Raw genomic sequence first — 21,974 nt, forward strand, 5'->3', positions numbered from 1 at the left:
TTTTGGTTGTATTGGCGTAGTGGTACAGAGCTCCGTCCTTACAGTAACTAAGCAGATGTTGCTGGAGGCATGCAAACGCTTCAGGAGCTGGCGTGATAAGAACACAACGATGCGCGGGGCAGCTTATATCACAATTCACGTGATAGGAAAACGGCTGCAGCTGAAAGATTATCTCATGAATCCGACGCGCTAGGCATATTAACCTTGTGGCGGAGCTCCGATTAGGCTTAGCGTAGTAGCTAGTGACTAAGCCATCTTCTAAAAACTTCTAAGCTGTAAGGACGGAGCTCTGCGCCAATACAACCAAAAAGGTGCGAATAATCAACCAACGGTTGATTCTGCGTACATAATAGTATATATACCCGTCGCACGTAAGTGCCATCTCGGCCTTACACTAGATTGTATAGAGGACTATGCACTCTTCTTACACCATTATAAGTTAGAAGTATTACGTGGCTCTCACACTCCTTCACCTATCTCTCATACCTCTCCTCCCCTAAGACCCTGTTACCGTCAGAAGACACCTGGCAACAGGAAAGTCGAGGTAAGATATTATATCATAGACTCTCCATGCAAGCTAAATTGCAGAGGCAGAGCTATTAGGCTTCCTGTACGCTTCTACGACTAGATAGTAGGTTTAAATTAATTGCTGTTATTAACTTCCTAGTCCACTAAATATTTAGACCTAGATCTAGTTTATATGCAGCTCTAGAGCTTCAAGTTGTGGTGCTGCTACACGTCAATTTCCGTGCGTCAGGGCAGGCGGTGCGTCGGCTGATGAAATTTAGTAACACGCTCGCTTAGCTCTTAGCGCGATCATGTGACTAGCAGCGGAGCTTGACAAGCGGCATTGTCACACTTAGCAGCTTTTAATTAGCTTTAAAGTTTAATAGCGTAGAAGTTTTTAGAAGATGCCTTAACTACTAGCTGTTACGCTAAGCCTAATCAGAGCTCCACCACAAAGTTAACCTGCCTAGCGCGTCGGATTCATGAGATAAATATTTACCTCTAAGCGCTCTTGAGCTCTAGAGACTTTACATTTCACCTTAATATACCTAAGTTGTCTTTCACCACTTAATTGACTGCTCGCCTCTCTATATGCCCTCCATCAGCTCCATCTAGGCTCCCTGCGATAACCCACAGTACCTAGGCAAATGGCAATCTAAGAGAAAATACCAGTCTTGTGAATCAACCAGCAAACAACATGACACCTAGAAGACGCTATTTAAACCTACCTGCTAAACTGCCCTTCCTAGAAACCGGAGACTTCAAACCAATCAAAGTGCCTTTGCTCACCACCCTCCCATAATTGGGCTGGTGGCTATCTCTGAAGATGTCATTGTGGCGGATATCAAATCCCGAACTCCCTCGAATTACCCCCAATTTCGATGCAACATCCAACTAAGAGTGAAACATTTCGATCCACATACGAAGTTGAGTTCTCTGGAAGCACATATACGAGCAATATCAGCGGTTGCAAGTCGCAGTGGCTTAGCCCTCCTGTTTGTTCAAACAGAGAACTCTTCAACATTGCGAGAGGAGGAACCTTTAGTAAGAGTTAGTTTCAACAGATTATTCGTCTTGGTCGCAATGTGGTATATAGAGATGTAAGTGGTTGATAAAGGGGTCATTTGGGATGTGTAGGCAGCCAAGGATGGTAGAATAATCGGTGGTGAAGAGGGTCGGAACTTCCACTGCGGGATTTGGGGTGGCTATATCTGTACTATCACCGGAGCCACTACTGAATATATGTCTTACTCGTCCAATACGTCATATTTAGATCCCATAAGTTGAGTAATTCGGAATGACAAGGAAAGCACATATGTACATGAAAGGCCTTGCTTGTGCAAGAATTTACACCAACAGTCCCACAAGAACCTACTCTTCCGTTGTAAGAGTAAACTACCAACTATCCTCGAAATCAAACGTAACAGGCGGATTCTTCGCTTCAGTCTCCACATTCTCCACCTCTACAAACTTGCTCGCAGTATGTGCAACAATCGGGTCATTCGGCGCGCGCGCAAAACACTTGCTCGTCTTAAGATCGATGACATTGGACACGGATTGCTTGACCGATGCCAACTGATTCGCCATGCACGATGTATCTACATTGAGGTACTGATTTATCGGCTTCCCGTTGGTATTGTAGTCCAACCAGACGCCCAATTGCGCAAAGTCCTCGGCGGGGCTGGCATTAGAGTATGCGTCGGGGACGCACGAGTCGGCGTTGTAGGCGTCAGTGAAGGGTTGCTTGGAGGAGAATTTGTCGACGCTGTGCATGGTCCTTTAGACGAGGAGTCAGTATATGTCGAGCTTCTGACTGGAAAGAAGGCCATACTCATGCATAAACACGGCATCGTGAAGGCTGCCGCGAAGTAGAACCCTATCATTCGAGCTTCCGGCACTTGTGCTAATTGTACCATCAGGTTTATCCCCAGACACAACAAAATAATGCACAACATTGCTCCGAGCACCTGGCGGGACACGGCCAATGGCGTTTCGCATCTGGTCCACGCTGAGCTGTGCATCAGCACAGCGGCAGATAGTCCATGGATAGGCAGTGCAGTCATTGTATGTCACATTGTATACTTCCAGTTTACTGAGCGCACAGTTGGGACGAGAGTCGTCGCTGCCCCGGGCGGAATTGGCAGTATTGTAACAGAACGAGGGATACTGTCCCGAGGCCCATTTTGTAACTGTGCTAGCTGAGAATGGGGGTTTCCGATCGTCAGAGGCGTCGAAGGCGTCGAAGTTGGCGACAATGGTGGCCTTGGCGCGGGGGAAGAGACGCAGGTTTGGCAAAGCGAGGGCGTGGATAGAAGGGAGAAGAAGGGAAACGAGTGGAAGTATCTGGGTAGCAGAAACCATTTTGTTATAGGTCGAATCGAAACACCGAATGTAACGACTGAAGAGAACAGTAGTCAATGGAGAGACATTTAAGTTCAGATTGTACCAATGACCAGACTATATATCCGATTCTCCTTGCACCTACCACTCCTTTGAATTAGGTCTATCTCCGAGAAGGCCTGAATAGCTCCACGACGCAAGGCCCTGGAGGCTATGTTTGAGGCTCTGGAGGTGTAAGAAACATTGAGGAAACACTGCAAAGAAACTCCGACATGGATAGACGCGGTGCGAACCCATGTTCCAACTTTGCTTAGAAAGGTAGGTAGTAGTACCCCTGAACTCCTAATGAAATAATCATCATAGATCACGACCACATAAGATTAGAAGGCAATGCAAATCTGCAGTGCGACCGAGGTGAGCCAGGTTTCCGTGGGTAAAGAATTCGGGCGCCTGAGATCCTTCATCGCCTTAGCAAAACAAGTTGATTAAAGCCATCTTGATCCTCACCCCACAATTTCCTAACCCAACGATTCGCAAATGGGGCTGAGCCGCGATCTGGACGTGCTTCCTCGGAAACTCAAACCCTGATTGGTCCGCCTGGGATCATGATGCCTGCAAGTTCCCGTGCAGCCTTGTCAGAAACGAGGAGGTGAACAGCACTTTGCAAAAACCGTTTCAGGTACCAAGGATCGGTAAGACCAGAACATACTCGGACCCAAGGCCGTGTTTGGTGACATCCCAAATACAGAGTCCACAGCCTCCTGTTTCAAGCACGATTTCCTTATTATAAGCTGTGAAGCACCTGTCGTGGAACCAGATAATCTTCCTTTGACTTGCTCCAAGCTCCAAGCTCCAAGCTCCATGAAATGAGAGTGCCTTGCTAATGCCTTAGTCGTGTCGGTGATGTGATGATTGCGCAGTATGCTGCGACCAGATCACACGTACGTCAGTGCCGTTGTTCCATTCTTCCTATTATTTTCATGCTTCATCGTAATCCGTGTGATCGCCTCTCTCCAACGAAATGGGACGTTGCAGAATACAGCTTAAGTAGGATGGCGTACCTATGTCCACCTAATAGTGACAACAGTAACTCCCTTTAAGCTTCCTTCCTCTCACGTGTCCACACAATAAAGAATAAGAATTACTCAAGTCGCAATAGATGAAAGGACCGATGCCTCAAGACTGCGGAGAACCTAGGGAAGAAAGCAACTAGCAATGAAACGTCAGTTGCCACCAAAATTGATCTATGAGTGAAAAGGTGACCTTGACCAAGAATGAGGTGAGAGTATACCAGAGTGAAGACTTGTCAATACTAGGGTAGAAAACATAGCCATAGAAGGGTTACTGGAGGTGAATGACGGGGGGGAATCCAATGGCCTTTCCAATGAGAGGGCAACGAAAAAAGAATCTTGTCTAGCAGCAAGCCAGAAACACAGTTTGACGGCTGCGAGAGCGAGGGCAAGTCCCCATCAGTTCCGCAGAGATGCTTTATCCTCAATGGGAACGATCCAAACCGCAACTGTGCCTCGATGCTCTAGGCCTTGAAAGGTAGCCTCTTCTTGATCCACTCTCCGGCGTACGAACTAGTAGCATGGCGTGGAATGCTATCACCGATGAACTCTACCAGGCCGAGCTCGTCGTATCATCTTGAGGTTTATGTATTATGATGAGAAGATCATCAGAAGGCCCCGGGCAAGGATACCACCGTGCTGGTTGGCAGACTCGGAGAAAAGTGTGGGAGAGGCAAGATTTTGGAAGCTGTTGGAGCTAAGGGCCAAGGCTGTAGTAGTGTAACGTGAGGCACAAGTCGCAGCCTCCACCTCAGCTACGCGGCTGAGGAACACGAGTGCAGTTTATTCTCTTTTCTCTGCACTGTCATAAACTTCTGAAAACAACTATTGAAGCCAAGCATGGCCAGTGAGTACCATGGACACATTGACGGCCATGTTTTCATTCCTGCCCCACGGTCAGGCGACATGATGAACTTCAACTTCGGGGGATTCACCCCAGTGAATGGTACGCTACCCCCGGATGGTGGGCTCCTTGCAGCTAACACCAGCTCCACTGCATAGATCAAGCAAGGCGAAAACGCGGGCTCTTCTCGACTGTTCCATTCAGACGAGACCCCGACCTCGTGGATCGGTGAGAAGTGCGCAGGACCAGCTGGTCGCGCTACCCTCATCGGTCTGGGCGGTGTAGGGTAGGTTGAGCGAGGGGTCTCTGCTGGATTTGGTCCTGAGATACAGCAGAAAATCGCATCTTGCCATTCAATACTGCCACAATGTCCCGTCGCTACTTATGTAGGCGTTCTAGGTGCATGCAAGCACAAAGGCACGGTTCGAAGAAGCATACAGAGGTATTTCGGGTAAGCTCGAGCTTCCCCGGTGACACGGTCCTGCCATCAGCACCCTCCAGCTCGTCAGAGACTGGCTATACGACGAGGTCAACGGCCGTTAGACTATGGTCCTAGACAATGCGGACGACGTTGAAGCGTTCTATCCAAAGCGAAACTATGTACGAGGAGATTCACAGGGCATACTAGCGTCACTGGCGGCTTTCATACCTCAGGCTAACAACGGATCGACCCTAATCACGTCTCGAAGTAGGGATACAGCGACCCGGCTGACAGGAAGTTCCAAGAACATCAAAGCGGTTCTCGCCATGGATGAAGGCCAAGCTTTGCAGCTTCTCCGGAACAAACTCGAGGACAGCTCAGATGAAGCTGGCACAGCAGATCTACTCAACGCCCTTGATTACATGCATTAGCAATTACTCAACCGGCCGCCTACATCAACTGGCGCGCTCCTCGAGTGGGGGTATCTTGCTACCTAGATGAGTTCCGGAAGAACGACAAGAACGAAGCAAATCTACTTAATAGGGATTCTGGTGGCCTCCGACGAGACGAGAGCGCATTGAATACGGTCATGGTGTTTAATAGAACGTAGTACTGTTCCTACTGTTACTAATAGTAGCAATCTCTTGGCAGTTAGAACGAAAGTGAATTACCTTCCGTTACTGTACGGTCAATGAGGCTATAGTTACTCCAGTAACTGCCTATACTAATTGATTTCTTGGTGTTTTGGTAACGCGTTCGCGGAGGACGTTTTCGCGCATAGTAGTACGAGGGCTGCTGTGGAACAGGGGGCAAGCCTGGCATGAGCTGCAACAGTACATTGATACTGCTCAATCTGACCTCCTCGCTGCAGCCGAAGACGATATAGTCTATGGAGATCCACTCACTTGGTGGCATTAAATTAGGCGTAAGCACTACCCAACGCTGTACAAGATAGCTCATGACTTCCTATCTATCCCTGCTACAAACTCTGAGTGCGAGACCCTCTGGAGCCTCCAAAAACACTAGTTACTGCAGTAACTGCACCAAACAATAGCTTCACGATCAATTGACTTGGCAGGAATTATTACTGCCTGTAAGGCCGTTTTAATTCACTCTCTCCGTAAGAGCAAAACTCTATTGCCGATAGTAACGCCTCAAAAACACTTCTGACAGTAACAGTTACGTTCTATTAAACACCATGAATACGGTCGTAACTACGTGGCAGATGTCATTTGAGGTCATTTGTGGAAAAGTCGTTCTATTATCGCTTATGAGCTTCTTTAGCCCACAACAAATTCCCGAGTCAATGCTTCGCAACCACTTAAGGAATGCCACAAATAGGGACGATAACGAGGGCGATGACGTTGATAGAAAGTTCAACAACGACCCAGACATGTTGCGTGCCTATTCACTAGTGACAGCTGCGGAGGGCGATGCGTGTGAAATGCATCACCCGGTCCAGTTTTGTACAAGGGTGTGGCAAGAGAATTCCTAAGAGGCGAATATGAAAACTGGACACAGCCGGACCCTGTTTCCATATATTGAGTCTATGTTGGAGCGCAAGCCGGTTCAAGAAGAAGCGCTGGGAGACTGGGCGCAGGTGTTGAGTAAAGCTGCACAGTTCACGCTGACAAAAGGAAACCACAAAGCAGCCGAGAGTATGGCAATGAAAGCAGTAACAGTTAGGGACAGAATAGAAGGGGATGACAGTCTTAGTACACTAGCAAGTGTTATCATCCTAGCGGACGTGCTGCAGTATCGGGGGAAGTACGAAGCGGCAGAAGAGATGAACCGACGAGCGCAAGAGGGATATGAGAAGGCGCTGAGAACAGATCACCCCTCCACGCTGACTAGTGTGGGCAACCTGGCAGGGGTGCTGCAGCATCAGGGGAAGTACGAAGCAGCAGAAGAGATGAGCCGGCGAGCACTGGAGGGAGGAGTGAAGGCGCTGGGGACCGATCATCCTAACACGCTCAACAGTCTATACTGCTTAGCTTTCCTTTTTCTTCGCCAGCAACAATACGAAATTGCATTTGCTCTATATCTAAGGGCAAACAGCAGGCTCTAACGCGTGCTTGGTCTAGAGCATCCTACTTCAATTTCATGTGCCAGAGACTATTCATCTTTAATACCGGAAACGCAGAATATATAATAATTGTCAAGTTATACTGATTCCCACCATAAAGGTGGTTTATTTTCTAGCTGATATTTCTTTCAGCTCGCATAAGGTTCGAGTTGTAGACTATTTTTATGTTCTCGTTAATATATACCTATAAAAGGTGCACATACGAGGTACTTGGATAGGTTGTAGTATAACTTTTATATGCCGACATGCATAAGTTGACTATGTAGTAGTTAGTAGTTCTTCAGTACGGATGCGTAGTTTAGGTGTTATATTCCTACCGTTAGCAGGGAGGGCAGCCGACCCGCCGTAGCCACGCAATATAGAAGTATCCTTTTTTTAACGTGGCAAATCGCATGCCTACAGTAGTGGCGCTTGGCCAGACGTATAAATTCGGGTGCTAAGCGATTTGCTAGCGAGTGCGATAGTATTCTGCTGTCGCATCTACCCAAGGCAAAGCCGGTACATCACATTAATTCCTTTGCTTTGCTGGTCCCTATTCGGAACATGTGTAAAAGAGAAATTCGCATAGTTTCAAAAGCGGGAGTAGGGGCTATATTAAGACGAGGAAAGGGCAAGTCGACACGAAGGCAGAGGTAGACTATTGATAGGTTAATAGATTTCTCGGTAGAAAACGCTGAGTGCCAATCTAGCATGCAATATATGCAGAACCAGGCACCTTCAAAGCAGATGTCCCAACCTCAAATTTCTAGGGCGTGGGTGTTTGATTCAAAATTGATCAGGATAGAGGTATAGTAGGTATATGCTAATAATAGAGAAGAAGGTCAACGAGAATATCCTCGGCTACACAGAAGGTCACGGAAAAAGTCATGTTGTACTTGGCAAACTAACTTTATTTAGTTAGAATTCGTCCGAGCTCATACGACGACTACTTCCGGCATGTTTACACCTCTTGTAATGACTTGCTAATTGCAAGTCTGCATCTACCACCCTCATGCAGCTTTTGCGCCGCAAGCTTCCACCATGTCGTTTCCCTCTCCCTAAAGAAGGCCGCCATGCCACCCGAAACCTTCATCAATTCGCCACCGCGAAAGTCAACCATGGCGACAATCCATCGCTCAGTGAGGCGGAAGTCTATATATACGGCCCAAATCACCCTAACACCGTGCTTGGCGGCCTAATCCTCACGAACGGCGTGACAAATTCCAACGTCCACTTCATGATTGAGAAACTTTTTATATTTACACTCCACTTCTTTATGTAAGATGAAGATGAAACAAAGATTACGAAGGGTAATCATCAACGTCAACCTAGAGAGTATTACAATGTTTGATAGTTTATAAGAAATTCTTAACACTTAGCTATACAGCTGAAAATATAAGCAGTTTGTCTCCAGAGCAATAATGAGCCATGGCTCGTCCGCACATTTAGTCGTCTTACAGGAACCCGCGTCGCTACCTTCTAGAAGGCTAGTCGTTCGCAAGATCGCCGATGCACCAGATCTAGGGATATTGTAACTTCACTTGATGGAGTTAGCTACTGGGATGGCTTTGAAGCGGTGCATATTTTCCCGCTTGCCTACGAATATCACTGGACCGATCAGGGCTATGGCTGATGGATTACAGTTCAACGAGCTTAAGAGGGGTCTATCAACTCAGTACAGAATGGGTTGTTGCTTGACTCCTCTATTCACTAACTATTCAATGCCGATGCCATTTCTATCAATCCGGATATATGTATCTCTTCTTTCTATATCAAAGATTGAGGTTGATATTCATTATAGGACAATTACAAGGTTGTGGTCTTTAGACCTACGTCGAAAAACTTTGCTAGCAAGCATCTCGATCTGGAGTGTTACTCGCCCGGATATACCTATTACTTTGCGTCTATGATAGCGCTTTAGACATGCTGTCTTGGCTAATTTGAGGGGTCCTGGAGAGCTAGTCTTTGAGCATGACTTCCCACCTGGTTCTGACATAGTTGGTGACACACTTCAAGGTCTGAAGGCAGATGAAAAGGTGGAATTGGGCTATTCAGCCGCCTTAGCGCTCAGACGCAATTGTTCCTGGTGGCAGGTGAACATTAGAGTTTATATCGAGAGAAAATGAGAATAATTGTTAATCGGGAGGGCGGATCGCTGGTGTGTAGCATACACTTTCTGGCACCATATCATCCCAATCAGTAATGCTGGATATAGCGAAACGCACGCAATTTCAAAGCAAGGATGGTTGATCGTATTGAGACGAAAAAATAGGTTCTGACATGCTAAGTGCGCAGAATCAAACATTTCACAAAACCAAAGGCCTAACCTCGGGTTTCTGCGGTTTTTTATTCAGGATCGATGGGGATATATGCAGATCTGATTAATCAACAGAAAACGAGACGACCAGTTTGCAGCAAGATAAAGCAAACTAGTAAAGATGGGCGAGGCCATTACCAATCTAGCTGTCGCGAGACTCGAGGTTCCGAGCTGAATTGCATGTTTTAGTCCGGGGTTCCCCATACAGATGAGACTGTTTCATACTTGGGCAAGCTCGGTGGCTGACTTCAACTACATTGAACTTCCAGTCGGCCAGTGACAGCTTCGGATAAGCTCAGCCTGAAGAACATAAGTGCTTTTTTACCGCTAAGAGTTGAGTGTGGCCAGTTCCGGGCTTACAATATTTCTAAGAAAACACATCGCGTAGCTAGCGTAGTATCTGTTGTTTGTCGTATACCCCGTATCAGGAGCCAGACCACGTCGAAGATAGCGCCAAGCTAATGCAGGTTCTCCGCAGATTGATTCTTGCCATACGTCTCGAATTGCTGCTCACTGTCGATGGTGCGACATCCTACGGATTACTGACTTAGAAATCTTGAAACGCCGGTATTCGGTAAGTTCATATCATCGTATTGCGAGACGTTACGGTCCTTTACCGTACTAGCCTGACAGAGTCGCCAGAAATTCGCGATCCGAAGTCCATGTCCGTCAGAACAGACAGTGCCACCAAGAAAGCGGATATCCCAAGGTTCTCTACCTCAGTCTCGTGGATATGCACAATAATAACATACATCGACGCAGCCATAATGCAACAATCGGGACAATGCATGAAGACAGCTGATTAGAGCAATCAACAAGAAATTTTGACTAGAATATGTGGTTGCTGTCAATCACTCTCAAGCAATGAAAGGAGCTAAGCATTGCTATTACAATTACGTTCTTTATAAGTTTTACTTAAATAAGGACCAAAGAGAAAAGAAGAGTGTACTACTAAATTATATCATCGAGCGTAAATTTGGAGCCGAGGAATTGAGCAAAACAAAGCATAGGGCATACGGAAAAACCCGAAAGCTGAACAGCACCTTCAATGGAAGTTCATCGGTTGGAGCAGGAAACAAGGTTTTGCTTCCTCATCGGCCCAATGAGGTGATAATGGAACCGGATATTCATTGCCAAGACATCGCCAATCGACACAGCCCACTCCGCCACACGCATGACCTTAACGCGTCACATCCTGATTGACGTGAGTGTCCCTCTAGGCTGACACTGCAGGCTTCAGCTCTAGAATCAGTCATCGCACGTGCAGCGCACGCATTCGCAAGATCCTTTTAAGGCAGGAAACAACCTGCCCGTTTGGCGGTTCTCCACGTCGTGTTCTCCAACATCTTTTGATCGGTTGATAATTCCGACTAACGCTCGTTTCCTTAACTTCCCTCCGAAATACAGTACAAAGCATAACCTCACAATGGGTCGCTGGGTCGATCAAGACGGGGTAAGTGCCAATCACGCGACACATCTTTGTGGTGACGGAGATGCTGATAAGGGATCTTCAGGATGCCGAACGTCTCCCAGAAGGCTTCACCCGCATAGGCTACGACGCCGACACCCAAACCTACACCTACCAAGATGCCAACGGCCGGACCTGGGAAGGCGAAGAGGGCAACCGGTATGGACGTCTGCATCCAGGTACATTCCCACCCCACCTCCAATCTCAAGAACACCATCTAACAATCTATGCTAGCCGGCCAACGCCGCCCCTCCCTCACCCCCTCGGAAGTCGCCTCACACAACGAATCCCTCAAACGCAGTAATCGCGAGTCAGTCCGGATGATGCTCCCGTTCGCGCTCCTCGTTCTCGTGACCCTGCTCCTACTCTTCAAATTTGTAAACACCGGCTCGGGGGCTGACGACAAGGTGCAGATTCGATGTGCTGAAGGCGCTGTTGCGGTTCAAATCCAAAAAGGAGACACCTGCTGGAAAATCGGAAAAGCCCATGGTCTGGGTGTAAATGAGTTGTTGGGGCTGGATGGGAATGAGGCGGTGGATTGTGGGAAGTTGACCGTTGGGCAAGGGATCTGTGTGCCGGAGTGATATTTTGGGGAGATATATGATACCTTTATTTTGGATGGGGCATTCCGCCAGGTCTGGGGGCGGCAATGTTTGCGAAAGGCCAGAATGCCTTCTATGATTGAGAGATTCTTCGTGTTTTTGGCTTCTGGGACGGATAGGCGTTCCTGGTGGTTAGTTTCATGCTCATACGGTTTTTTCCCTCTCTCAACATGAATGCCCTAATTCCGTTATCTCAAAGTGCTAGCATATGACCTTCAGACCCGTCCCTCTCTACCGCATCCGCATATTCCCGACATTTCACGTTAACTCTTCTCTCATGCTCGGCCAATCAACCCGACGGAGCTGGCTCGGGCACTCGGGTATCTTGGCACGTCGCATCTTCCGGGCCAGCGCCTCACAGCGACGCCTTACTTTTTGCAGCGCCGCATTGGGCTCTCTCGGCTCTGAGCGTAAGGAACAAAAACAGCGCTTGCTGCATGGCCTGACTTTGCAATTGAAGCAAACCCGCCCGTACTCCGAACCTCACCTCTACTCTCAATTCGATATTCCAGTCCAATTCCGACAACAATGGCTGGAGGCTCCGAAAACACAGGCGCTCGCGTCAAACACGGGTACGCAAGGCCTTTCCCAGCTCCCATTCCGCCAATTGCCCTTTCATTCCCTCCCAATCCCCTTCTATTACTAACATCTCGCTCATCGCGCAGCTACCACATCGGCGAATGGGGCAACCCCTACGAAGGCGGTGGCCAAAAAGGCAAAGGCACCATCACGTATGCCATGAGCGCGAACCGACAACGACCGATGGCTGGTGTGCTGTCGAAGGGCCCGTGGAACATGTTTAGACGGACGAGGAAACAGATTCTTTATGTGCTGCCACCGTTTGTGGCGGCTTATGCGGCGATGCATTGGGCCGTTGAGAGGTATGTGGAGGGCGCAAACAGAGACTTCGGGGAGACTGCGAGGGAGAGTGAGTGGCTGTACCTGATGCTGATTGGGAACTAGGAATGAGTATTTGAACTCAAAACCCGGGCGCGCGGAGTTCGCCGATAGCGAGGAATAGATGGGATACCCGTCCGGAATATGGAGAGATGTTGGGGATCTCTGGTCTGGAGGAGAATTCAGGGTCCAGCGGGTGTCAACTGGGCGAGGTGTGTTATCGATTAGAGCGTAGATCTTCCGCCCTGGCCGAGGTCTTTTCAACAACGGAACAGATGTCCACGATACCTGCATTCGAACCTCGTGGAGAAGATAATTAGACCTTTTCACTTTCGTCTTGGGTGCTGTCGTTGGTTGTGCTAACATTGACTATGGCTGCTTGATTCCTCACATGAATTCGCGTTGGCTCGGGGGGCCGTCCTGCATCTGATGTTTCACTTTCCTGTCTGCGTCTTATTTCTTTTCATTTGCACCTTGCTTCCAAAGTCCATACTTAACACTATAGGCTGCGTGCATCCCTAGAACCTACCACCCGCCAACGATATGAACAAAACTACGGATACTTTAACTTATCAAGTCGATTGCTAGAATTAAGAAGAGAGAATAGAGGATGCGCGTGTCTACCAGAAATCAGACCTCATTCCTTCCAGCGGCAGACCTTAATCTCACTACCTCTTTCCATCCTTTCAAATCACTTAGACACTCCAGACACCCAGACAGCCTCTAAACAACTAGCCCGGACACCATTACCACATTCCCAGGCCCTCCATCCTCTCCCATAGAGCTCTCCATCGAATGGGCTTTGTCTCTGCTGACCCCGAGCATCCTTGTTACTAAAAGGTCATCCAGAGTCCCTGCCTCTCCACTGCAGTCCAGACGCCCTTGGGACTGAAGATATACGATCTATTACTACATGCACGTTAGTGTCCATCTCAACGGTACACTGCAAGCTTTGATGAACTTGATATCGCAAGGAGTGCGAATTATTTAAGCCCATTGCCAATGTCTGGGCCTGCGTCTCCGCCGACGTGGAGTCTCGCTATATGCGTGCGTTAGATCTTCTGTGGAAGCTAGATAGCGAGGAGGGTGACCAAACTGCCCTTTCTGATGGGCGATAGTTTCTAGTAGTGGATTAGGCTGGAAGGACAGGGAAGAGTCCTAAATGGAGACAGTGGAATAGAATGGAGGGGTAGGAACAATTTTGTAAGACAGTGAAAGAACCCAGAGCAATAGCTGTGTCGACCAACTCAAGCCATAACCACCTCCTCCCCAACCCTTAACTCAAACCCTATCATCACCTTCCCTCCACTTCCCAAACCTGAGCTCAAACGCCCCTCCATACCCAAATCATCAACCTCCTCACCACTAACGTACCTTATCCACCACCACCCCCGCATCCGCCTCCACCCCCGCATCCGCCACCACAACTCCCACACCCCCCACTCGCGTCTCCATGTCCTCCACAACTAGCCTTACACCCTGGCCCTCCTCCCCCAGCACTACACGCCCCCAAACTAGCCGCTGCAGCACAACTCCCAGCCGCACAACCCCCACACCCCCCCCCGCCGCCTCCCGTCGACGTGTAACATGTCGGCTCCGCATAATACGGCACATACACCGGGTAATACATCGGATAACCATACGCACCCCAGACATACGCATCGTTCACGGTTTTATTCGGGGGTTCGTCTGTCGCCTTTTTCTTGTTATAACGTTTGAGAACGCGGGCGTACGTTGCATCCAACTCTTCCAACTCCGTTCGACGCTGGTGCGCTGATACCCCCATCCCATCCGCCAAACCCACAGGTTCAAATCTCACAGCGTTATGTGCACTAACATGCACACCCATAACTGCATCTTTCCCAACCCCCCCCTTCTTAATCTTGTCCTCGACGTCCCAGATCTTGGAACTCCGAAAGGGGCTGATTTTTGATATGAATGACGAGCGTAGAGGTTCCCGCGTACATTCACAGTACCAGCATGCGCATTCAGCGTACGGTTGGCCATATTTCTTTTCGTATGTGTGCGAGGTCCACTGGAATTGCGTGTGGAGAGTGTTTTCGGAGATTTTGTCGTCGTGGTTCAGGAACTTGGACGTTTCGGAGAGGGTGTAGTGGTAGTATGTTTTTGGGGAGAGCTGTTGCGTATGCTGGGGGTTGAGTTAGTGGTTTGTGTGGTAAGGGTTGGGCAGTTTGTAAAGAATGGGGAGACACGAAAAAGAGATCTCAAACCCACCCAAGCCAAATCCACGTCCAATGTCGGTACAGCAACCTTCTTCGGATTCTCCGCCACAATCCTCACAAACCGATGATACTTAACAATCAGCCTCTGACACGTCGTCAACACCGCCGGACTATGCAACCAATCGATATTCCGCATCTTTAGCACAAAACTGCTCTGTCTAATCACCGCGCCCACAAGATCTAGTCCAAACGGACTCGAATTGTCCCAATAATGGCTTAGACATTTGCGTACCGCGATTTTAGACTCCTTAGCTAGAAGCGCGGGGTTTTTCTGGTCATGGTTGACAGCGGTGATGGATGAGGAAGACTTGAATATCTCTTCGATCCGTGATTTGAGTACTGTGATGGAAAGAATATCAATTTCGGATCGTAGAGAGGTTGGTTTCCATTGTGAGAGATTTTCGATGATGCGGTTGGGGAAAAAGGGATCGTGCGTGCCGAGCTTCTTCCCCGCGCTGGATATCTGTGGTTGGCCTTTTGCGTCGAGCATGGTCCCTGGCATAGGACGCGAATGCGTGAGAAGTGCGCTTGCATCTGTGATGAACTTGGCTACGCGTAGCTTCTCATGCGTGACGATGAAGTTACAAGACGGGCATGGCTCTTGAAAGTGTTTGCCGGAGAACCCAGTATCATTTTCTAGGTACGACTCAAGCGCTTCTGGCCCAGAAGTGACTGGAGGGCGAGTCCAGGGGACAGCGAGGTTCCTGCAACATTTGGGGCAAGGAAGGGCGGTCTTGAACCTGCTTGCAAATCTGCCGTCGTCGGTGCTTTCCCAGGGTAGTCCGGGGCTCGACTCCCAATTGCGTCTCGCTTCGTCGGGGGGGTTGTATGCGAATGTTTCGGGGTCGATGGAATTGTATATTAGCTCCCAGGGGAACAATGTCGCCCACATTTGTTGATGAGACATCCGCATACAGTCTTCGAGGTAAGCACGTGGGTTTAACAAGTAAGCGTGCCACACCATCAAGACGTCCAATGGTGGGAGTCTAGAGGCGACGAACTCGCTGCTGAGCCCCTCTCCCGTGGCGAGAAACCAGGCTACTCGGCCGGTAGCCTCAGTCGAATCGAAGTCAGTCGTGCGGATGGGAAAGGTGGAAATATCCGGCCTCAAGGGCAGAGTGGTCCACCATTTTTCAAATCGATCCACTGCTCTAGTGACGAAGACCGCCCACCTCTTCTCCCGAATGCGTTCTGCTAGATTCACCCGAGCCTTCTCTTTCTCGCCCAGAGCTTGTCCGCCAGCCGCTGTCTTAGAAGGATTGGCCTGATGCGCCTCAGGCTGATGGCTATCATTCCTGCCATGTGCATTTCCTGGTTCGCCTTCTATTTGGGCCTCCAACATATCCCCCACCTTCTCAAGCTCAATTCCAAACAAACCATCCTGATTCCCAACCTCATGTCGCAACTTTGCAAACGCATGCAGCAGTTTCAGATGCGTAATGCACTCAGTTGGCGTTGGCATCTCTAGTGGACTTGGCGTGAAGTCCAGATTCTTAAGCCCTGAATCCATGGCAGGAGGTGGTTCTGCGGAAACATTCGATGAAGACGCCTGTTCAGAGGGTGGCTGAGATGAATAAGGTGGCGGCTCTGCATTCACTTTCTCCATCTCTCCGATGGCGAGAGAACGTCGCCAACTTTTCTCTTTCAGCTCTTTCTTCGACATATCTGCAGTCCTCGATGGAAAGCAACCTTGGAAGGAGATGGAAAGGGGATTGTATGTGGAAGAAGACACCAGATGAGCGGGTGATAGAGATACTCATCCAGGGAAGCAAGTCCGCAGGCCAGAACACGCTCTTAAGATGTCAGAAATCGCAAGGAAGCTCGCATACGTAGCTAGCAAACCCAAACTCTCCAGTCCAGCTAAACTCAAAGCACAGACCAGCCGGTGAAGCGTAACCGGGGCACTCTTGGACAAGGCTTAATTCTGAACAACATTTGAAGGACAACCGCGGCTAGCCTTGCAAATTGCACAACCACCACGAGCACATGATGGAGCCTGCAGCCTTGGTTGGCCAGGACATATCTAATGCGACCGAGAATGGAATGACATTTTGCATAACCGAATTCGAACACGAAGCATCTTCATGATCAGGTGTGGCGATGCTCGCGTATCTGCACATGGACAAGGCCATGAACTAATTCGTTTCCGCTTTCTGCCTCACCAAATCGCGAGCCCAAAGGTACCAAACTTCCGAAAATAAACGTGGCAATGCTACAGAAATAAAACTTAACAAAAAATATGTATATAAAAGAGAATTACAAGGCAAGTATCATCAAATATTACACTATCTCTACCGCCAAGCCCTCTCTCCTATTAGTCTGGATATAAGCCGGTTATTAATCTAATTGGTAGAAAATTAAATAACCAAAAAGCTTTGTTGTTCTACGTTTTTAAGCTTTAAGTAATCATTCTGCTCTGCTACATGCTTAATCTAGTCTTCCTTTTTCCCTATTGTAATTAAAGACAACGCGGTTGGGGGTGTTAAAATTACTTCTGCTGCGTGGTTTTTCCCTCTAAATTTAATTAGTGCTGCCAAGACCTTCTAAGCGAAGCCCGTAATCCTTCCTAATCGGGACTAGCCACCTTCTTCCTGGAAAGGAAGGCTAACCTGCTCGTATCTATACAGAAAGAAGTCTATCTTTGTACTGTTGCCATCTCGAAACGCGTTGTTAAAATTGGCCTAACTTTGGTGTTCTTCGCAGAGCGGAAATGAATTAATTCACTCTGGTGGGGAGGGGTGGAGGAAAAAGGAATCGGATGGGAGGGAAGAGGCTACTCAAAGATGCCTGGCTGCTTACTAAGACATGAATGGTCACGTGCCATTTAATCTAAGGATGCGTTTTATTCGAGGAATATGACTATTCTTTAGAGTATGGAAGACGTAATGCAAAGTCCTCAGCTAAATCAAATCTAAGATATAACCTCTAAGCCCCCTAATGTATACACCCTCTTTCCTCGGCCCGAAAGCCCACAAGCAAGCCCCCCTTTCCACATCCCCTCCTCACTGCCTCTTCTTAGCGCCCTCCTTCTTCGCTTTCTCCTTCGCCTTCTTCTCCGCCCTCGTATACCATGCCTCCGCCCCAATCCCCCCAAACACCAAGCTCACACCCAACCACTGCATTCTCGTAACCTGATGTCCAAACAACACCACACTCATCAACATGGTCAGCATCTTCCTGGTCACTGTCACCGTCACCAACAGCAAACTCGAAAAATGCGCCAACGTGTGAAAAATAAACACTTGGCCCACCGCCCCACAAGCTGCGAAACCAAGAACATTCCACCCGACAGCTGGGTACGTAGTCACAAAGTTGAGGGCTTCTTTCAGCTCGCCGCCGCCACCGCCGTTGATGCCGAGCCATTCACCGAGGGGTGTGTGCGAGATGTATGGTGAGAGGATGAGGTAGGAGACTGTGAGGGCGGTGCTCATAAGGTTTTGCGCGCACATCATTTGCGGGCCGGTGAAGCCTTTGAAAGTTCCGAAGATGTGGTCTTGTACGGTGTTTGTCAAGCCATCGAAAAGCAAGTTCACGCCCAGGAGGAATAAGCCTAGCGCTTTGGAAACATCGCCGTTCATCGACCCAGCTTTCTTTGCGGCTTTCTTGGCCGTGGAGGGGTGGTGGAGGGTGAAGATGGCGACACCCAATGTCACGCAGCCAATGACCATGTACTTGTATATTGGATACCGCTTTCGGAAGAGGGATATGTGGAGGAACATGACGGGAAGCAATTTACAGCTTTTGGCGAGGATAAAAGTGACATAGTCGAGGTGCTTTAGACTGGCGTATCCGAACGGACTTGCCAGCGAGGTTGTGACGGAGATCAAGAGCAGCGGGAAGAGGATTGATTGGGAAGGGAATATGGAAGGTATGCGCCGAGCGGAGGTCATGGGATCCCGAGGCGCGGAGATGTAGAGGTAAACAAAGCCAGTGAGAGCAGCGAAGGCGGACTGGATAGTGTTGAGGAATATGGAATACGTGAAGCGCGAGCGGTCAGGCCCGTAAGAGGTAGTTGTTATGCGCTCTTGGAGGTAGGCCCAGGACAGACTAAAGATGCTCGTTAGCAAGCTCAATCTCCAAAACGAGGGTCCACTCTCCACTCACAAGCTCGCATAAATCCCCCCAACACAGATGGCTAGCGCGAGCAGCCCCGCCTGCTTCTGCTCATGCTTCTCCCTTGCTGCCAACTCTGCCACCCTTTCTACCTCCATTCCTAGCGTCTGCGTGAAGCTATTCCGCCGATGCGCCGTGCCGTTGCCATTGACGTGATTGAACGTTTCCGAGGGCTCACGGCGCATCGGCGTGCGTTGTTTCGTTCGTGCCATTGAGCTGCTGTGTCGAGTCCGATGTGTCGGCCCCGGAGTTATTATTTGAGCCTTCAGATGGGATCGCGGCGGGCGCGATAAGTCACTGGCGCGAGTGCGTGTGTGGAGAGTGAGTGACGAGGTTGGGTAGGGTTGTCACAGAAGTGAGAAAGAATGCGTATCACCGATCCATTGAGTCAAAGGGCTGATGTGAGCTTGAAGTCAGGAAGGTGGTGATATCGAGCTTAAATGATTCGGCCATGGCAAAGGGAGAGGTGGCTTCAAGGCACATTTAGCTCGGACTTAAGCCAATGCCCCCCCCTGCTGAGATGCAGGCAGGCATGAGCGGCACGAGCCACGCTCTAATCTCAGCCTCAGCCGCATCGGCATCACCCCACGCACGGATATTCGTGTATTCATATCTCATTTTCAACGTCTTCGCCACTCGCATTACTACTCTACATAGCTAGGTAAAAACAATCTGCCAACTGCAGCAATACCTCTGCAATCGCCAACCGACCACGCCGACATGAGGGTGGGTGTGTGAGAGTAGGTAAACGGGAAGGAAGGGTTGATGATGATGGCTATCGGAAGGAGAGATATGAAGCGGTCGTAAAGGAAGTCCATGTCAAGGAGTGCGGATAACAGAGGATGGGAAGGGGTGTGGGAAGGGGTGAGGGAAGGTGTGAGGGAAGGTGAGGGGAGGTATGAGAGAGAGTTCGGTAAGAGGTTCGGTTTGTGTTCGGTCTCGGAGAGAGTGTGAGCCCAAATTCGCCTCTGGGGCCACCGTCTTAAGAAAACAAAAACAGCTTGACTGCTGCAACTGCTTCGATTATACCCCGTCGCAAGCAGAGGTGCGGATATCAAGGCATAAGTCATGAATCGTGAGCCGCTCAATTTGCAGGGAAGTGTCGAAGAAGAAGACAATAAGAGTGTTAAAAGAAAATAGGCCCAGCCATGACGTCCATCGGTAGGCGGAGGGAAAGAATTAAGGTAGTCGCTTTTGTTGGCCAAGGTGGACATCAGGGTCAGGGTCAGGGTCAGGGAGATGGAGCCAGACCAAGGGCCAGCGCAGAGTACAAAAGACCCTAAATACAATTTAGGACTTGACCCTTTCTACCGGCACCCTTGTCCTGCTCAGAGAACCCTCAAACTAGTCCTCCAAGTTGAAATATGCGTCTAGTCCTGAGACTGGCTGCGGCGCATCTTCTCCGCCTCCAGATTCTCGTACAACAAGTACAAAGCCTTTTCGTTGCTACTGGCACTGCCAGTAATTGTAAACATGCGCTCGCCCGATTCGTCATGGGGGGCTTTGGCGATGGAGATGCGAGCGCCGGAACTCTTGCGGATTTCGCTAATCTTGCTTCCTCCGCGTCCGATGATACAGCCGACCATGTCCGAGGGAATACTGATGTTTTGCGTCTGCATCTCCTCGCCGTCTTCGGTGTGAGTAGGCGGCGGGGGTCGACTGGCGGCATCGGATCCAGATCGTCGATTATATGTCGGCGGTGCATCACTGAAGTCGGCACCATGACCGGTGCGGTTGTAGGAACGTCCACCTCCCAATGCGGCGCCGCTTCCACCATTTGACAATGGGCCACCACCCGGTTGGACCCTGGAAGCGGGGTTGTACAGGACAGTACCATAGCCACGTTCAGAGTCATCAATCAAGCACTTGCCGATTTCCCAGACGGCCTTCTCGATGCCCTGCGGGGAGCCTTGGACTTCGACGATACGCTCGGTGGATTGGGGCAGCATCTCCTTTTGCGCCACCATCCGTACGCCAGACGTGTCCTGAATCTGCTTGATCTTCAAGCCCTGTCGGCCAATGATAGTGCCCATCTGGTTGTGTGAGATGAGGAGGCGGATGGCTAAGTGAGAGCACGTTAGCATTCGAAGCTTCTCCCCTGCGCCACGGTTTCGCAGTGTGGCGATGCCGTGACAAGACTACAATACTTACGATGGGTGCCATCGCTCCGAATCAGACCACCCATGCCCATCTGGGGTGCACCTTCCAGAAGTCCTTTGGCGACGAGTCCATATGCCTTGGAGATGCCCTGGAGCGAGCCAGTAACGGAGAGCACGCGGTCGTGGACCCCCTGGACGACCTTACTGACGCCCGCGCGAACACCAGTCTCGTCGCGTAGGTCAGCAACGTTCTTTCCCGCCTTTCCTATGATAACACCGGCTTCTTTGGAAGAGACAATGGCGCGCAGGGTCAGTTGCGCTTCGGCATACTCTTCTTCGGTTCGCGGTACAGCGTCACCGCCATCGCTGACGCCGAATTTGTCAAATGATTCAGTGATGCGGCCGACATCCTGAGAGGATTGCTGGTGCTCCTCGGCGGACATGTTGTAGAAATGTCCTAGGGGTGGTGCTGCAGGGGTGTCAGTGACGTAAACACGGGCGTGCAGGATACGGAGCTCACTTACTGGGGTGAGTCGTGGGGGTGGGAGGGGAGAGGGAGAAAGACGCGTGGGAGGATGCGTCCTGACTATCGCGTGCAGTGTTAGTGCATTGTAAACACGCAGCAGACGAATCCCGCAGAGCAAGCACCTACAGAGCGAGTCGCGGAAGTGGCGGGGGAGGTGGTCGGTGCGGATCGAAGAGTGAGTTGTGAGAGGAGTAGGTGGAGGACGGGAGGCGGGAGGAGGGCGGAAGAGAAGTGTGAGGAGGGGAGGGGAGGGTCGAGAGAGCCGTGAGGAAGTGTGGTGCGGAGGGTGTTGAGGTGACGATGTGTCGCTGGGGGCAGACAAAGAGAATATTTGGCTGGCTGTCGTAGTTGCGTTTTAGCGAGCCAGGCGGACCTTACCGCTGTGGGCTTTTGCAGCAGTAGCGGCCTTGAATGGAAGATTGGCCGCGCTGGGTGTCGTGCAGACGCCGGGGCCTTAGTCGA

At 49.8% G+C, this 21,974-nt stretch overlaps 9 protein-coding genes across 9 annotated transcripts; 5 read left to right on the top strand and 4 right to left on the bottom strand.

Moving 5' to 3' along the window:
- Positions 1-2,163: 2,163 nt before the first annotated feature.
- On the bottom strand, positions 2,164-2,613 carry BDR25DRAFT_162608 (uncharacterized protein; the record flags this gene model as incomplete). Its single annotated transcript, XM_033684058.1, has 2 exons — positions 2,164-2,284; positions 2,339-2,613. Coding segments are annotated over 2 exons (396 nt in total), but the record flags the coding sequence as incomplete, so codon positions are not given.
- A 2,144-nt stretch (positions 2,614-4,757) lies between these two features.
- Positions 4,758-5,613, top strand: BDR25DRAFT_309203 (uncharacterized protein; the record flags this gene model as incomplete). Its single annotated transcript, XM_033691063.1, has 4 exons — positions 4,758-4,863; positions 4,930-5,047; positions 5,161-5,212; positions 5,305-5,613. 4 exons carry the CDS (start codon positions 4,758-4,760, stop codon positions 5,611-5,613), a joined length of 585 nt encoding a protein of 194 aa, XP_033553688.1.
- A 1,169-nt stretch (positions 5,614-6,782) lies between these two features.
- On the top strand, positions 6,783-7,235 carry BDR25DRAFT_155841 (uncharacterized protein; the record flags this gene model as incomplete). The annotated part of the gene is made up of 1 exon (XM_033683966.1): positions 6,783-7,235. A coding segment is annotated over one exon (453 nt), but the record flags the coding sequence as incomplete, so codon positions are not given.
- Positions 7,236-9,163: 1,928 nt separating this feature from the next.
- BDR25DRAFT_209173 (uncharacterized protein) lies at positions 9,164-9,373 on the top strand (the record flags this gene model as incomplete). Its single annotated transcript, XM_033684597.1, has 1 exon — positions 9,164-9,373. A coding segment is annotated over one exon (210 nt), but the record flags the coding sequence as incomplete, so codon positions are not given.
- A 1,394-nt stretch (positions 9,374-10,767) lies between these two features.
- On the top strand, positions 10,768-11,576 carry BDR25DRAFT_300012 (uncharacterized protein). The gene is made up of 4 exons (XM_033689277.1): positions 10,768-11,017; positions 11,079-11,211; positions 11,267-11,363; positions 11,446-11,576. Exons 1-4 carry the CDS (start codon positions 10,991-10,993, stop codon positions 11,531-11,533), a joined length of 345 nt encoding a protein of 114 aa, XP_033553691.1. The 5' UTR covers positions 10,768-10,990; the 3' UTR covers positions 11,534-11,576.
- A 516-nt stretch (positions 11,577-12,092) lies between these two features.
- BDR25DRAFT_300013 (UcrQ-domain-containing protein) lies at positions 12,093-12,866 on the top strand. The gene is made up of 3 exons (XM_033689278.1): positions 12,093-12,206; positions 12,300-12,515; positions 12,598-12,866. The coding sequence occupies exons 1-3, from the start codon at positions 12,163-12,165 to the stop codon at positions 12,653-12,655; spliced, it is 318 nt and encodes a 105-aa protein (XP_033553692.1). The 5' UTR covers positions 12,093-12,162; the 3' UTR covers positions 12,656-12,866.
- A 652-nt stretch (positions 12,867-13,518) lies between these two features.
- BDR25DRAFT_338981 (uncharacterized protein) lies at positions 13,519-16,573 on the bottom strand (the record flags this gene model as incomplete). The annotated part of the gene is made up of 4 exons (XM_033693333.1): positions 14,767-16,573; positions 14,179-14,680; positions 13,906-14,045; positions 13,519-13,635 (listed from the first exon to the last, which is right to left on the bottom strand). Exons 1-4 carry the CDS (start codon positions 16,435-16,437, stop codon positions 13,519-13,521), a joined length of 2,430 nt encoding a protein of 809 aa, XP_033553693.1. The 5' UTR covers positions 16,438-16,573.
- A 1,096-nt stretch (positions 16,574-17,669) lies between these two features.
- On the bottom strand, positions 17,670-19,329 carry BDR25DRAFT_251253 (UDP-Glc/Gal endoplasmic reticulum nucleotide sugar transporter-like protein). The gene is made up of 2 exons (XM_033686115.1): positions 18,879-19,329; positions 17,670-18,821 (listed from the first exon to the last, which is right to left on the bottom strand). Exons 1-2 carry the CDS (start codon positions 19,097-19,099, stop codon positions 17,777-17,779), a joined length of 1,266 nt encoding a protein of 421 aa, XP_033553694.1. The 5' UTR covers positions 19,100-19,329; the 3' UTR covers positions 17,670-17,776.
- A 928-nt stretch (positions 19,330-20,257) lies between these two features.
- BDR25DRAFT_208691 (poly-binding protein 4) lies at positions 20,258-21,429 on the bottom strand (the record flags this gene model as incomplete). Its single annotated transcript, XM_033684580.1, has 2 exons — positions 20,258-20,949; positions 21,039-21,429. 2 exons carry the CDS (start codon positions 21,427-21,429, stop codon positions 20,258-20,260), a joined length of 1,083 nt encoding a protein of 360 aa, XP_033553695.1.
- Between the last annotated feature and the right edge of the window lie 545 nt (positions 21,430-21,974).

This window comes from Lindgomyces ingoldianus (assembly GCF_010093535.1).
Source record: "Lindgomyces ingoldianus strain ATCC 200398 unplaced genomic scaffold BDR25scaffold_2, whole genome shotgun sequence".
Classification (NCBI taxonomy): Eukaryota; Fungi; Ascomycota; class Dothideomycetes; order Pleosporales; family Lindgomycetaceae; genus Lindgomyces; species Lindgomyces ingoldianus.